This window comes from Labrus bergylta, chromosome 19 (assembly GCF_963930695.1).
Source record: "Labrus bergylta chromosome 19, fLabBer1.1, whole genome shotgun sequence".
In the NCBI taxonomy this organism is placed as follows: Eukaryota; Metazoa; Chordata; class Actinopteri; order Labriformes; family Labridae; genus Labrus; species Labrus bergylta.
Window position 1 is genome coordinate 9,046,553 of NC_089213.1, and position 16,449 is coordinate 9,063,001.

Sequence of the window (16,449 nt, forward strand, 5' to 3'; positions counted from 1 at the left end):
ACAAAGTTTCGTTGAAGAGCTTGTTGAGGTTCTCATGTCATGCTGGCAGATGACACGGTCCTCTGACTACCACTCATCCGTGTTTTAGCCGCTGTGCTGTTCATCCGGTTGAAAGCGGCGCCCCGCCACTCTGTCAAGTAGACAGCATGACACCCCTGTCACCTGCCACACTCTTTGATCCACTCTCGTCAGTATCTCCCACTCGCCCACCTCCTGTCAAATCCCATAGCTCACATGTGAAGTTTTATCCCCTGGGGGGGGGGGAGCAGCAGACAGCAAGAGGACCCTGTGACACAAAACTCTGGATGAATTTGTCTTCCTAATGTGTCACAGAGAGCCATTTCTTTTAGCACACTGACTCCTCGTTTTGGACAGTTGTGGAGTGTGACATTTCATACTTACTGGTGCGCAGGATTGCAATCCCATGGGGGCCATTGTTGAGGGTGGCCAGTCACACAGAGGCACAGTTGCTAAATGAATGATGTGCCCATTTGCTTTTTTATGAAGTGTTCATGCTTTTTGGCATGGCTACGAAAAAGTGACATGGGTTTGAATGCAGATGGTGCAGAAATGTATCAGAAATGTGTCCAATAGCATTAAACGCATTGATAAAAAGTTAAAAGTACTGTTATATATGAAATATAAGTGGCACTGCTACATAAGACGTGGTCTGTTATTGGGGGTCTCTCAAAGGAAATAAAAGGTTTACCTTGTCTTCCTCGATGGTTCCAATTGCATCGAGCAACGTCCACAATGTCCGGTTTTTGTGCAGCTATTTCTACTACTGCCTGTTTTCACCATGTGGAGTTTGCAATCCTGCCAGCATTCAGTATTTGAGCTTACAGCCTTCCGTAGTGTGGCAATGATGAATGGTCTTGAGCTTGAATAGTGATTTTCTAGTCTTATGACTACTCAAAGCGCTTTTACACTGCAGGTCACACCTACACATTCACACACTGATGGTAGAGGCTGCTGTGTAAAGAGAACATCAGAAGAAACTAATCCCATTCATATGACACAGATGAAGCAGTGTGAGCAACTTGAAGTTAAGTGTTAAGTTGCCCAAGGACACATCAGACAAGTGGCTGCAGGAGCTGGGGATTGAACCCTCCACCATCTGCTTTAGAGACGACCGACTCTCTCAACTGGTAGGGGGAAGGCTGACATATGTGCTGGCTTTATTTTTTTGAATAAAGCCAGCTCTCCACAAAGTTAACTTACTTACTGAATACTACTGATGTTGTTGTTGAATGAAAGATTATAACCTAATGAGGGGCGAGAAACAGTCGAGCCAACAGCCTTGACTGCATCGTTATCTCTCCCAGCATGCTTTGTGCAGCGACGTGGCCAGTTGCAATGCATAAAGAATTTATGCATTGGGGTGAATTTTTCAATTTCAGGCACGCCACGTTGTGTGCAATGGGTAATAGTGGCAGCTGCCGTTGTGGTCATGGCAGCGCTTGTCTGTGACGTGGCTTAATATAGATTAAGGGACCTCTGAGCATTTTGACCTGGCATATTGGTGAAACTGTATAAGATGAAGCACAACCTTTTAGATGAATAAAAGTGCATCTTATACGCCAAATTTAAATTGTTGCTCTGCAGATCTCTATATCTCCCACACATTCCTAAAGGAGGATGCTTGAGTTATCTGATTAAACTCCTGTAATGCCAGAGCGCATCAAGATAATTTAATTATCAGAGGTTACATTTCAAAAATTGATAGTTGCAAAGACTCATTCACTATATGCATGTCATGAGTCAAAAGCCCATGTGGCTTCATTGGTAAGTATCGGGGTGTGCACTGGTAGTCAATCATAATTCCAGCATAGCTCCTGGCAGGGGGGGACAGGCCTCAGTGGCAGCTCACTGAGGCAGCTGTTAAAGATGAGGAGGATGAGATGAAATGTGCAAACCCAAAGGGGCTCTCGCTCATTCATCTTTTTTGTGTGCTCATCTGTTGTGCGGCCTCCCTATCCCGTCTTCACTCCCTCTGCCTCTGGCTAATCCCTCTGATTAGACTAATCAAGCTGAATGTCAGTTCCAGGCAGAACTGGTGGAGGACTGGCGGGTGGAAAGGACAGGAAGGAGCCTGCTGTGGTGCTGCTGTAATGATGAGTAATGGTGTCTGAGCTGAAATTGCACATTCAGCCACCGGGCCGCTGGTGGCAGACCAGGTTTAAACCGGTTCAGACTGCTTTACTGAGCTGATATTTTTTTGGGGAAAAAAAAGTGAAATCAAGAAAGTTTCTCTCAAGCTTGTTTACTGTGGCAGGATACAGATGTCACTGCCACTTCTATCTGTAAAGACAAAACTATTAATAAAGCATCTGTAGGAAAGGGGACAGTGAAGTGTTTTGGTTTGTAGTAAATGTAGATGTTGACCAATCATGTTTCAGCAGACTTTGATGGAATCCAGTCAAACCCTCTGGAGAGCAAAGGAGGTTAAACTGATTGGCGATGAAACCATCCAAGAACCCATCAGCTGACGTCTGCAACAATTTAGCTTTTTATTGAAAGATATCTTGAAGAGTGTAAATAGAAAATAAGTGTAGATATTTTCACACTTCTCCAACTCCATTGTTGTATCTGAAGTTGGTAGTTGAACTTGGACAACAGAAGAGTATGTTATCTGAAGATATTGGTCATGAGTGATTTAGATATCCACAGGCTATTGGCAGAAGTAATGAATTATTGGCCGGTACCCAAAGTAGCTTAACCATTACAGTAGAGATTGCTGCTGATTGACTGATGGTGATGGAAGGTTTTAGATGGTATGAGGAAACAAAACATGTTTCACCCTTTTGGTAAAGAACATTTGTTTTTCAAATCAGCAAGGACATTTATCTCTTGGTCTGGCTTCTGTCCCCTCAGAGCTGATGTCTCCTTAGTGACATTGCTGTGTTCTTTTACACAACTATGTTTAGTGAAGCAGCAGACAGCTGTAGCTATCACCTCCGCAGTCCAGGCCTCCAGAATTCTTCAGCTCTTCACTGCTGGTCCATACCTTGCTGAAGGCTTTGCTGTCTTGGTTTATCTGATGTCAGTACACTTGACGATCCCGGCCATACTGCAGGACACAAATAACTCCCTGTGCACCTCAAACTGGACATTTGGCGTGACAGGGACATGCAGATCTGCAATCCCGGCTTTCACACATGACAGCACTAATTACACTAATATACGATGTATTCTCTTGCCAAGGCCATGCACAGACCTGTGATTAAACCTCGTGTGAGGAGAGATGGGAATGTTGAATGTTGTGTTGTTTGCGCTTCCTTTAGGCAGTTTTATGTTTTTATGCTTTTATTGATTCACCTCTCTGTAACCCCAGTGTAAGCTTGTAAAGTCAGCTGCAACTGTTGCTGTCTCTCCCCCCCCCCATCAGAATTTCTCTTTTATGCCGTACTGGGAAAGATTTTGAGGTGAAAAATACACTTGTCTTGCCAGCGAAAATCCCCAAACTCAGTAGAGAACATCATCTAATTCCTGTAAGAAAACATAAATTTAAAATAGTTTTTTCCAACCATATATCTGTCAATTTTGTGTTTTTGCATCAACATCCTGTGGCATAAAAGTAGCCAGACATCTGCCTGCCCAGTCACATCGTTAAGGGGGATCCCATCATGACAGACTTAATGGGATATGTAGTCCCTCCAGCATGCCTTGGGTCCGTCCTTGGGTTTATTCCAAAAAGGATTAAACATCTGAAAAGGGTAGCATTCAAGGACTGTCTTAATTAAGAGTCAGAACCACCTCAACAGTTCGAAGTGGAGGTTCTACCTTAAATCATCTCTTTTGAAAATCATCACGCTAATTGTTTCTAAAATACGAAACCCTGAGCAGGATTATAAAGTTTAAATTCTTGTATCCCTGAACTTTAGGCTGTATATAAGAAGTTGATGTAGCCCTCCTGGTTTAAATAAGGTGGCTAATTACTGGAACTAAATGCTAATGCTAATGTCAACTTGCAAATGCAATTCTGAGCAGCAGAAGCAATTCGGGGTTAAGGCTTTTAAAAATAGATTGTGATGAAGTTTTACTGGAAGATTTCTGACTGAACAATGTAGAAAATATAGAAAAGAAGAAATGTAAAAAAAAAAAAAAAAGAGTTTTAATGTTGATCAGAAGGCCTACCCATATTGATAAATGGTGTCGTTAATTTGTTTAATGAAGCTCTGGCTTTTCCATTTGGAATAAAAAAGCTTAATCTCCGACAATTTAGATTTTTTTTTTGATACCTTTTATTACCCTTGCCAGAACTTATAACTGAAGTGCACTTCAGTTTATAACTTTATAATGTGATCTCTTCTTTCTGTCTTCCACAGAGCCTATGCGTGCCTTGCGGGGTCTGACTGCTACAGAGATCCAGCCCCGGCAGCTCGCCCTTCAGTGGGAGCCTCTGGGCTACAACCTCACCCGCTGTCACACCTACACCTTGTCCCTGTGCTACCGCTACTCCATGCCAACAGGGGGCAGCGGAGGCAACAATGCCACCGTCAGAGAGTGCCTGTCCGTGGAACGGAACACGTCTCATTTCACCCTGAGAGACCTCCCGCCCTTCCGCTCAGTCCACGTCCGGCTGGCGTTGGCCAACCCCGAGGGCAAGAAGGAGAGCAGAGAGGTCACCTTCCAGACAGAGGAAGACAGTGAGTGGGCGAGTTTTTCTTGACTGATCCACAGAGTCACAGCTTGAGTAACCAGGGAAAAGAGAAACAAGAAACTCACCTCACAATGTATTTGAAGAAATGCCATCTTTTCTCAGACTTTACTGTCAGGGTGGAAACTCAAATGCTTAGAAAATGTTGCATTGCTGACATTTAGGTTGTAAGTCATTAAGATTTTATAATTTCACAGCTTCCTGCTGATTATGAACTGCAAAGACAACTCAAATAAAAAACAAAAAAAACAAACAAGGAGCTAAAGGCCATATTTCAAGGCAAAAAACTCCCAAGTCATTAAGCTTTGAGCGACTGCCTATCGAATGATGTTGTTAGGTTATTGGCTGATTATTTTTGTCCAAGCTTATAAGTTTCAAATATGTTATTTAAATGCACAGCATGTAAATTCCACAACAAGGGGGCTCTCAATCAAAACAATAACAAAAAATGGGGGCTTACAGGGAATCATGGGAGAGATTCTTTCTGCCACTCCATCCACCCACCTCCAGTTAAACAAACTGTGGAGTAGAGTTGACCATAGTCAAGATGGACAGTTGAAACCGACCTGAGCAAGAGAAAAATGTTTACTGACGAGCTTGAGTATCCAAGTATAATTAACATTACGTCTTTATCACAGCAGCAACTACAGCAACAGTAGTAGTAGTAGTGGTCTTTGATGCAACATCTGGTGTTTCCATGGCAACGATAAACATGCTGTCTCTGTCATTGAGGCCGCCATGAAAGACAAACGCCATTTCAACTATAGAATAAAGGATTTCTCTGACTTTGATTACTGTAATAGTTATTAGAGGTAATGTAAGTACTCAGGAAAAAAAGTAACATTGATTAAGTCAATTTTTAATTAATTTGGGTGTTTTAGTATCAATTCTACATAATACACCTCTAACCTGAAACATTTCCAGATTTCCTTTCCGATTTTACCAAACAGGAAACAGAGCTAGGGATTCATTAACAAAGGATATAAAAAGACAAACTGACACTGACACAGGCTGCGTTTCAACACCTATTCACCCATATTATTGAGCATGCTAGGACATGATTTAATATTCCCCAATATTAGTCATACAGTATGTGTTATATTCCAAAAATACCAGGCAGTCCTTGGCTACAATCTGGCTACATTCTGCAGTATTTTACTCAGCATGCTGTTTTGACTATTCTCCATCAAAAGAGCAGCGTTTCTCTCCTAGGCAACCATTACTTCAACAATATTCAGAGGTTGCATTATCTGTCGTAGATGTATCAGCCAGAGGGTCAAAGGATGTTGTAATAAAAGTAGGTGCCTTTGTATGCAAACTCAATTCAAAATAAGAACATCATAGATTCAGTTTTAATGGGCACTGTAGTCGAAAGAAAAAGTATGCAATTTTCAAAACAGGGATATAATCGGACAGGCAGGTAAGAGGGACAGGTTGGAAAACACATAATAACAAAAAAAGTAAAAAAGACTTATCCCACAAAGAAATGCAATAACCATGTTGTGAATGAACCCTTCAAACCTGCAGCATTATTAAACAGGGATGTGTTATTTTGTATGCACAGAGCCACTTATTGTCACATCAGCTCCTGCTTCAGAAATCCTTGAATTTCTAATTTTCTGTGCATGGTTCTTCAAGCTCAGATAATTATTGTGCACTGCTCACACAAATCCATATCTTTAGTCATGTAGTTGCAGCAAAAAAAAAAAAAAACAACACAAATATTGACTCACCAAAAAAAGCTGGATCAGCATAACTAAATGGAAGCTGAGGCTTTTTAATAATGGCGACCAGTGGAACATTAATCAGCTGTGGTCACGGCCGCAAGCAAAACGGTAAAATGATTTTGCTTATCTCTGAATTAATATTTTCCTGGGTACATCAGCAGATTAAGCACTTTCTAATGCACATTCCCAGAGAAGGTGTCACACTTATTGTTAAATGGAATATGCAACAATAATTGAATGCAACTCTGGGACATTGTTGACCCGGTGGAGAGAGTGGGAGGGAGTCACAGCTATGATATGAAATTGCCATGATTCATTTTATTGCATCTGTTTTTCTAGGATCTGCTGCTTAAAGAAATCTGTTTTGCATAAAATTTTATGGAAATACTTGAAAATATCAGATATGATAAAACAGACAGCACTCCCAATTATCTTCACCTAAACATTGCTGGCTTGTAGGCAGGAGATAATTGCATAATTGGAGTAACATGCAGGATGTAGCGCAGTTTTTAAAGACGCAATTTCAAAACGTGTCAGTAAAAGAACTTGCCATGATTGGGTTTTTTTTTTTTCTGCTCTTCTGGATATTTTGAATGTCAGCACTGATGGAAAGTGTTCTCTTTGAGCGGCTGAATGGAAGCCTGTCAGTCTGACAGTCCTCAATACTTATGTCACAAGAAGAGCCGCCATCACCCTCACAACTACGATAATTGAGCCGCAGCCGGTGACAGCTCCTCTCACCTGCTTCCTACTGGGCTCAACAATCAAACCTGGGTGTAGCGCTTTGCTCACACGGTGTGTGTCTCTGCTGCTCGGACGAAACAGATTTGGCTGTCTGGATTGATGGGTATAGCAGGATTTTCTTCTTCTTCTGTGCTTCGCCCCCTTCGGCTTCCTTCAGATGTTTCCCAACGACCTTTTAAAAAATAGAGAGCAACAGGCAGTTCTTTTTTTAAAGCATTGGAATAGCAATAATGCTCGAGCACAAGACACGTTTTTGTTTTTGATAAGTATGATGCCAGTTTTTGTCCGGCTCAAAGAAGAGTTTGAAAAAGGTTCAAAGAAACTTTAGAAACATACCGTTTATCATAAAGATTGAAAGAAAACAAAAAGAGTACAAAGGAATAAAGTTTCACCAAAAATTTTGAAACAGGAGAGACACTTAATGCGTTTTATTTTTTTTTTTATGTTATATAAATGACTCTATTTTTTAACACCTCATGTCTGAATATTGCCAGTAAGGAAGAAAAGAAGGCTCTCTTCTGCCTAATATAAAAAAGCACATAATCAGATGGCTGTTTTAAGAGTGATTGCTCGAACCAAAATGAAGAATCAAATACAAAATTAAAAGTAAGTGATTAGCAACCCACGCGCAGTATCAGCCTTCTACCAGGATGCTGTTTTTCCAATTTTCGCAGATTTTTTAATAAGAATTTTGCCTTCAGCATATGCTCATATTTTATAGCATATTTAAAGTTAGGGCATATTTAAAATTGTGACGGGATTAAGGTCCAAAATTAATGCATACATTTTTTTATCACATTATCCCACAGTGTTAATATTATGCTCAAACAGCAATACAGTCACCTGGCATTAGCCCGGGTTGTTGCCATGACTGGCTCTAGTGCCGGTTAATTGGCCTGCTCTATTACCTGGATGTAAACAAGCACAGTGAACGGATAGCATCTCACAGGAGCTAAGTTAAGATAGAAAGTCTGGAGGGTGTTTAAGTATAAACTGGCATATCGACCGGAGACATGAGTACCCACATTTAGCACGGGGATGTGGGTGCTAGCACTGCTAAAGTTAGCCACATTCGGCTAACCAGATTACATTGATACTGAAACACACAGACAACTTATGTGCTTAATTTAGACTGTTTTCTTATCGTTTTCTTTCCTTTTGGCTAGTTGGTCGGTAGCAGTTTACAGTAATGGAGTAGGAAACTAGTGCCCAGGAACACCATTACAGGAGATGAGTTTTTTTGCTAATGCTCGTATCACAATGACGATGGAATTGCAATTTAATTGTGCAGCCCTACAGGGAATGGTTATTTATTCTCAGTGCTTCTTAAACAGGTTCCAAAAAAAAAAAGGTACACCCCTTCAAGGAGATGCATCTCAATAAGCCAAAATTTGCAGAGAGACACTTAAGCAGTTCACAGGTTGGATTACTCTGCTGTTTTCTGTCAGTAAGGTGCTAAAGAAGAAAAATCTGCTGTCATCCTGTAAGATGCGGTGCTCTGTTATCAGACAGTAGAAGCCAGAATCTCAATTCATCCTGAGGGCTGGGAACAAGCCAGTCCACAGTTTCCTCTCATCCCCCCCCCCCCCCCGCTCTAAATCTGTGATCCAACTTCCCTTTTTGGTCCTCCTCCTTCCCTCCTTGGCCTTGTGCCTTTTTCGCTCTGTCAAAGGTGTTTTTACCCCCCTGGTGTGTCTGCCCAACAGGCCATTAACTTGAGACACAAACGGAGGGGTTTTGTTTCAGAGAAGGTTGTTTTTCTCTCCTGCTGCAGTTCCTGGCGGCATCGCTCCAGAGTCCCTGACCTTTACCCCGCTCGATGACATGATCTTCCTGAAGTGGGAGGAGCCTGTAGAACCCAACGGTCTCATCACCCAGTACGAGGTAAGACGCTTTGTTAGTCATGCAACAGATAAATCCACAATCCACAAAGATACGGCCGCTTTCACATCACACACTAATCCTCTGCAGGTGTGGGATGTTATTTTCCCCTTGCCGATATCTATTTTATTCTCTCTCCTTCAGAGTAATGACTCAAATGAAGGCAAAGTCTCCCCTGCTCACTTTAAAGACTCCCCATCTGTGATTTCCCCCCGGCTTCTTTTTTCTGTTTCTCGCCCAAACGCTGTTAGCACACATGAGCCTTAGCCACGAGAGTGAGGAGGACCCACTTTCCACAGTTCATGGGATTTACTGTACATGTTCATATGGTAATGAAGCTGAAGCCCAGACTTCAGGCTGTAATTACATGGGGGACAACCGCTCTAATTACTTATTTGCCTAAGAGATGCCTCCACAAGGGGGCACATTTAAATGTTTCTAATTAATTATTGATGGCCTTGAATCAACCCGTAGACCTCAGTCTGGATATTTTTTTTCTGCAAGTGTATGTGAAGACCCACAATAGCTGAACACATGGTCGCCTGATGGGGAAGAGAAACTACTTTCCTTTCACGAGCAGAAGCTCAGGGAAGTGAGGAACCAGGAAGAGCTTTGAGTGGAGCTGTAACCCCGCTAAGCATACAGATGAGCTGGCCTTGCCTCTAACCTCCAAATAATTTCTGCTCTGCATGGGCAACACTGCATTTCTGTGGCAAAAAAAACATTATCAGTGTTTGAGAATTAACAAAACATCAACATGAGGTAAGGCGCTTGGTTGGTCCCTTATCAGCCTTGACAAACTTGTTAGACGTTTTGAGATTGGTTAAAAGTAAGTCTAAATTCTAGTATCTCAGCTGTTGCCAAGACAAAAGCCTAGTTTTACTTCTGACATATTCATGGTATTTGAATTGTCTGACATTTAAAAAAAAAGCATCTGTAGAGTTAGTAGCTGTTTTTAAATGTAGCAGTGACATCTTTTTCTTCAACATCACCAAACTCAGAAACAAACAAACAAACATCTGCCTTCATATGTTATATTTTCTTTACTTTGGTGTGTTAAAGGGATACGTCACCCGTTGAAACATGATTCTGTATTGACATTGGGTCATATATGTAGTAGAAATGTGAAATACATTTTGAAGTTGGTGCCTTCTTGGTCGAGAAAAGGCAGAAAGTGTCTTTTTGGTTCATGTGGATGAAAGACACCAAATCCCAGAATGCACAGCACTGCAGGCCACTCCCACTAAGGTCCTCTATTTACAGACATATTTACTTCAACACATACGGCCGTTTCCTCAACTGATTTCGAGATTTCTTCCAGAAAGAATTGGCATCTTGGAAATTCCTGTCAGAAAACAGACTCTATGTCTGTGTCCATAGGCAAACAGTGAGAGCACCAACACTACCAGTCTGCCCCAGCTCGAGCCGGCCCGGGCTCCTCATCCTCACCGCCGCCGACAGCCAGGCCTTATGTCTCGGCTGCTGAGCCGGCAACGGCGGCCAGCAATATAGCGGCGTGACGGTTGCTGCCGACAGGCCGGTCTTGTGTCTTGGCTACTGTGGCCAGCAGCCTGTGGCAGCCAGTGGCCGGTGTGAGTGAGACCCACTGATCTGTGAAAGGTCTGTAGCTTCAGTGCTCAAAAATATGAGGAACTAGCTTTGTAGTTTCACCCCGCTAACCACAACAGCCACCGATGACGCAAAATGATGATTTTTGCGTCATCGGAAGCTCCTTTTCAGACTTCCCATCTCAGGGGAAAATGAGGGCGGGATGCACGACCATTCAAAAATACTACCAGGTTTCTAATGATACAAAGCTTAATGCAAATGGGTGAAGTATCCCTTTAAGTGTTAAGTAATGATCTAACACAATATTTGTGTTACAAAGACAAAAAAATGATCAAGACAGCCCTTAGCCTGAAACTCCTTAGCAGACAAAATGACAGTTTGGTGTCTTTCCACTATGTTGGAAAGCCAGTGAAGTTAGAACGCAGAAAGGTTTCAAGACCGATGTAGAGCTGCTTAAATACGGAAGCTTTCATGTCCGCGACGTGGCAACTGCGTGCACATCGACTCTAGAGAGGAGGGGGCGGAAGGAGACAGCTCTCTCCAGTGTTTTAATTTGATTTAACAGCCGTACTCATTTTTAACACTAGGTGTCAGAGTGTAATATTGGTCCTTTAATGGCCTTGGTTCATGGATGGCGCTTTTTGCGCTGGTAGCTACTGCGACCGGTTTAACAGCGCTCCTTGTTGCTAGGACACTGCGCTGTGAGTGCAGCAACAAAAAACTGCTGATGCAGAAAAAACTGAAAACCCTGAAAATGCTGAACTGCATTGGTTTAGTGTTGGAAATGGTCACTGCCAACATAAAAAAAAATGGTCAACCCTGTGCTGGTCTTTGATTGTCATGCACTGTAATTGTTGTGTTCTCTCAGGCTTCAATACACAGGCTTCTAATCCAGAAATCTGTGTTAAAAGAGATGGCCAACAGAGCTGTAGAATGAGGATATGACACAGAAGCTACCTGAGTCTGATTATCAGTGGCTAACCGCAGCATGAGATTTATGAGATCTGCGCACAGAGTTGACATCGTTTTGCAGTAGTCTCAAGATTAATTGAGAGGTGTTTCTCATGAGGGAGCCTTTAAATAAAATGCCATCTAAATTCAATCTTCCAGGTGGTGTGAAAAATGAGCTATAGGCTGTGTAAAGCACATTACAGACTGCCGACAGGCTCATACAGCACTGACTTAAGAATGGTATTACATGGGGGAATACTAAAAAGGCCTGATTTGAACACAGGCCAAGGTTAAAGCCTCTGATCTAACTTTGACTGAACTCTGTTGCTCTTAATGGACCAAAGTTCATTTTCTCTAGAGTTACGGGGATGTTAGTTAGTCGGTCAGTTCATTGAAGTCCAGAATACAATTTGTCAAGTACAAATCAACAGGAAATCCAAACATTCTTTTGCTGGTACCCTTTTGTGCGCCACAATCTTAACATTATTTCACTCTTTTCACTCTTTTACTCAGAGATTTTACCTCCCAAACTACCTGCATGTATCTTGTATCAGGAGGATTTTAAACCAAAGTAGACGCTGTCTGGCGTTAACATTTTCTGCTCATGTCGATTTCCATTGTACCAGTATGAGCTTCTTTTATAAAATAGCTCGCAAAGAATATGTCAGTTTACATGGCAATAAACAACATTTCAGTCAAGTAACTGCTTTACGGTTAAAACATTTGGTAAGATAAAGTATAAAACATTCTTCATATTAAACCTATTGTAGTTGGTGCCCTCACTTGTTGGAAAGATCATTGATTACGCTTACATTGATAACACGTACTTTGTGAGTGAATTTGATTGAGGTGAGCTGTAAACACTCAACTCTGATCTGATTTTGAATATATTTGTCATTGCTCTTGCTTTCTGACTGACTGAACGCAAGAGTTACAACAAATATGGCGCAAACAAACAAAGATTGAAGCTATCGACGCTCTGATCTGCAACACACTCCAAGATGTAATATGTGCAGAAATGAAACTCTGGTTTCTGACTTTTCTTACAGACCAGAAATTGCCCGACCTGTGAGAACTAAACTTTCTTACAGATAACACATACATGAAATCTTCCTTGTAGATTTTGGGCCATGAAACAAAGACTCACATTTATAGTTGAAAATAACCTCTCTATATCTGATCTGATCAGATCTTTTTAAGGGATTTACAGTAAAAAATAGACTGTATGCTGACATGATGAGGTCAAGTTAGCATTTGTGTAACAAGAAAAGAAAGAGTCACACAAAGGTAAGGTCTCATTTTTAAGGAATCAAAACCTTTCTTTGTTTTATGACAAAATATCCTCTAAGCTAAAAGCTAATTAGTTCAAATTTGCAGTATAAAAAAACTAAGACAGTGCTCGTGGTAAACATTTTATCTGCTTCACCAGCACATTTGCCATTATGAGCACATAAGCAACCTGAGAGCTGCTTGATTTGTGTCCAGGCTTTAAAGATGGCATCACTTCTCTGTTTCCAGATCAGTTACCAAAGCATCGAGTCGTCAGACCCGGGCATTAATGTTCCAGGTCCTCGCCGCACCGTGTCCAAGCTGAGGAACGAGACCTACCACATGTTTTCCGGCCTGCATCCTGGAACCACCTACCTGGTGTCAGTGCGGGCCAGGACTGCCAAGGGGTTCGGCCAGACGGCGCTCACTGAGATCACCACCAACATCTCAGGTGAGGCCTCCTGCTGGCTGTTATCTGATCTGTGTGTATTTGTGTGCCAGTGTGTCCATTTTTTTTTTTTTTAGGACAACTTAGTTTTTTAAGAATCAGTTTGCCTTGGGTTTCAAATCTGATCATGGGCCTTTGCTGCATGTCATCCCCCTAGTCTCTCCACTGTTTCCTCCTCTCTTCAGCTGTGCTGTCCAATAAAAGCAAAAAGGTCCCAAAAATATCTTAAAGAAACGCACACAAAAAAACGCATATTGTATCACGGGCTGTTGGGACACTCAGGAAACTGAAATCAAGCTGCTTTGTCTCTGACGCTCACTCGTGTGCATGCTGTGAGGACATCCTGTGAGGGTGATGGAGAATGTATTATATCAATCCTGGCTTTTAAACATCCCAAAGTACCAGAAATGTGCCTTCATGCCATCTGTGATGATTTAGTCATGTAAGAGTAAGATCAAACTTTAAAATAGTGACATTAAGAAATAAAACTCTGCATATTAATGATGCTAATGCATATAAATAATTTAGTCTTTCTGACAACATCCCCTAAAGAAAGAACATATTTCTTACTAAAAGAATGTTTGTACTGACTGAGGATAAAAAAGATACCTGAGAGATGACATGTAATTTTCTTCTTTTAAAGAGTGTTTGATTTAATTATACCTCCTTTCAAATTATACAAATTATCTTCATGTCGTCTCAGCCTAACAGCTTTTAGACAAGCATCGCCTTCTTTGATGAAATATCAGCAGACCTGAATTATAGTGAGCCTCGCTCGTTCACTTTGAATGCTTTGATCGTCAACAGCTTTGTTCGGCCACAACATCGCCTCAAACACAGTCTATGTTTACCATTCAAAGACGATGCAGCGGTAAAGAAATTAAGAGGCGCAGTGTTTGTGAGGGGAGAAGGATGCAGGTATAGATCCGGAAAAAGAAAAGGTGTCTGTGGGGAAATCTGAAAAACACTAATTTACAAAAAGAGCTGCTCGATGATTTTCCCTTCTTAGATGAAACACAACATGCTATTGTGATGTTTTTCCATAAGGAAAATACTGGGACTGAGTGGGTGGATGATTTCTTTTTCATTTAAAGGAATCCATGCAGGAATAGGAAAGGTAAGCTGCCTTAACACGTCAGCAAATCTCACCTCCCCCCTATTTCAGGACATGCAGTTTCAGAAAAGTCTGAGAGTGTCTCATTTAAGACATGTTGCTACCTGTGTGGCAGCTTTCCTGATGATTATTTTAGTGCTTCAGACTGAGTCAGAGCCTCCCCCGACCTGCAATTGTAAATCTCAAACATGTTTGAAAGTAACAGTAAGTACAGTCAGGGGATGTTTTTGTGGCGAGTGAGCTGAGCGTCACATCGTAGCTGTAGAATCAGAATCAGAACCGTTTTTTATTGCCAAGTACATTTACACATACAAGGAATTTGACTTTGTGTATTGGTGCGAAAAAACTGTTAACAAAGGAAATAAAGTGAAAATAGCAAGAACTTAAATAACAAAATATGGAAGCAATTGCAATATATAATATACAATTTAAAAATGTTAAAGAAAATAAGAAACACAAGATGTGCAATGGAGGATCTGTGCAGTTTGACAATTAAACACATCTTACAGTGTATATAAATCTGCTCACACAGTGAATGTAAAGAAAATGTCCTGACACATCTGTTAAATCTGCTTGAAAGATTGCAAGGGCTAATCCTGTGTGCTGTAACTTTGCTAGCATGGATGATATCAGTAGAAGTAAAAAGTAAGTCAAAGGAAAGCCCCCGAAGCCATGTCCATAGCAACAGATTCAACCTCTAATGCAGCTGTAGTCTGATTAAAAAAAAAAAAAAAAAGAAACGCACAAACACACAGCTTCACCCTGCAGAAGCAGACAGAGCAGCTGCAGCAGTGCACAGCGCCAGAGGCCGTATACTGCTGGAGCTCTGCCTTATGAGAGCAGGGATGAATAAGAAATAAATGCATAAAGTAAAGTGTCACATCTCTCCAACTGGCAGTGTGTTCGATGTTTGATGTTTGATCTAATGCAGAATATCATACGCTCTGTTACATCGGAGAACGTTTTGCATTTTTCATGACCGGGTTTAGGCTTAAAACCGTCCAAAATTTACATTTCTATCTAGAAGAAAATCTCTTGGAGCCTCAGCAGCTATTATTTTAGTGTATTTAAGCATCACACCCTGATGCACGTGCAGGTGCTGTCATGAGGCTTTACATATCAAAAGTGGTAAAACATGGAGCTTGGATGACTTGACTTGATCAGCGGTTCAATACTTTAAAAAAAGATCTTTCATGAAATCACTTTTACGCCTCAGTGGATCTAAACGCCATTAAATATACTCAACAGATTGATCTGGAGTGCTTTATTTATTTTTTGTTTAGAGATGCTATGTAAGAGTTCAGTGTTTCTGTAATGCTTTTTTACTGATGATACAGAGGTTGTCCAATTGTTTTTTTTTTTTGTGTTTCTTTAAGATTTATTTTTGGGCTTTTTGGGCCATTATTGCTGAGATAGGACAGAGTCAGAAATCAGGGACAGAAAGAGCGGGGACGACATAAAGGAAAGGAGCCACGGATCAGACCCGAACTCGGTCCGCCCTCTTTGAGGATCACAGCCTCCTCTCACCGGCGGCCCGGTTCTCTACATTTTTGATATTTGATACTTTTTTTTTGGGATACTAAAACGATACCATCCCTATTATTCTGATGATCAAAACGTATGGAAAAAAAACAAGATTCAAGAGATCTTCAGACATATTTTTAACCCAAAACCACATTGAGTGAAAAGAAAGAAAGCAGCGGTGATGAATTCACAGCTCAGCAAATGTTGATGATTCTTAAGTCAATTTGGTTTATCACACAAATGTGTCTCTTACAAACAAACAGAGAGCAGAAGAGGTGACAGCAGAGAAGACTCTTTCTTCGGTCGTGCAGATGTTTGCTTTCAGTTTTTGGTTATTCAATTTTTTCTAGGCCTTAGACTTTTGATGCCTTGGTACAACATGTATTAATATTTGTTTTAATACACAGTCACATCAAAGTTTAAAATCATGACCCTCGTGGATACACTCAGCATATTCTGTAAAGTGAGCTGCTGCCATATTGCGTTTACACACACATAGTTTAGAGTGGCTGCAGAATGATCCAGACTTCATCCATTCCAACGCACATGGACCAATTCCTCT

At 41.2% G+C, this 16,449-nt stretch overlaps 1 protein-coding gene across 8 annotated transcripts in view; it reads left to right on the forward strand.

Moving 5' to 3' along the window:
• Positions 1 to 16,449, forward strand: part of ptprua (protein tyrosine phosphatase receptor type Ua) — a 205,373-nt gene that overhangs the window by 131,182 nt on the left and 57,742 nt on the right. For all 8 annotated transcript variants that reach the window (XM_020638009.3, XM_020638011.3, XM_065948006.1 and 5 more), the window contains exons 8-10: positions 4,329 to 4,649; positions 8,906 to 9,015; positions 13,051 to 13,252. In XM_020638009.3, coding sequence (XP_020493665.1) covers positions 4,329 to 4,649; positions 8,906 to 9,015; positions 13,051 to 13,252 — 633 coding nt within the window. The remainder of the gene's footprint in view (positions 1 to 4,328; positions 4,650 to 8,905; positions 9,016 to 13,050; positions 13,253 to 16,449) is intronic.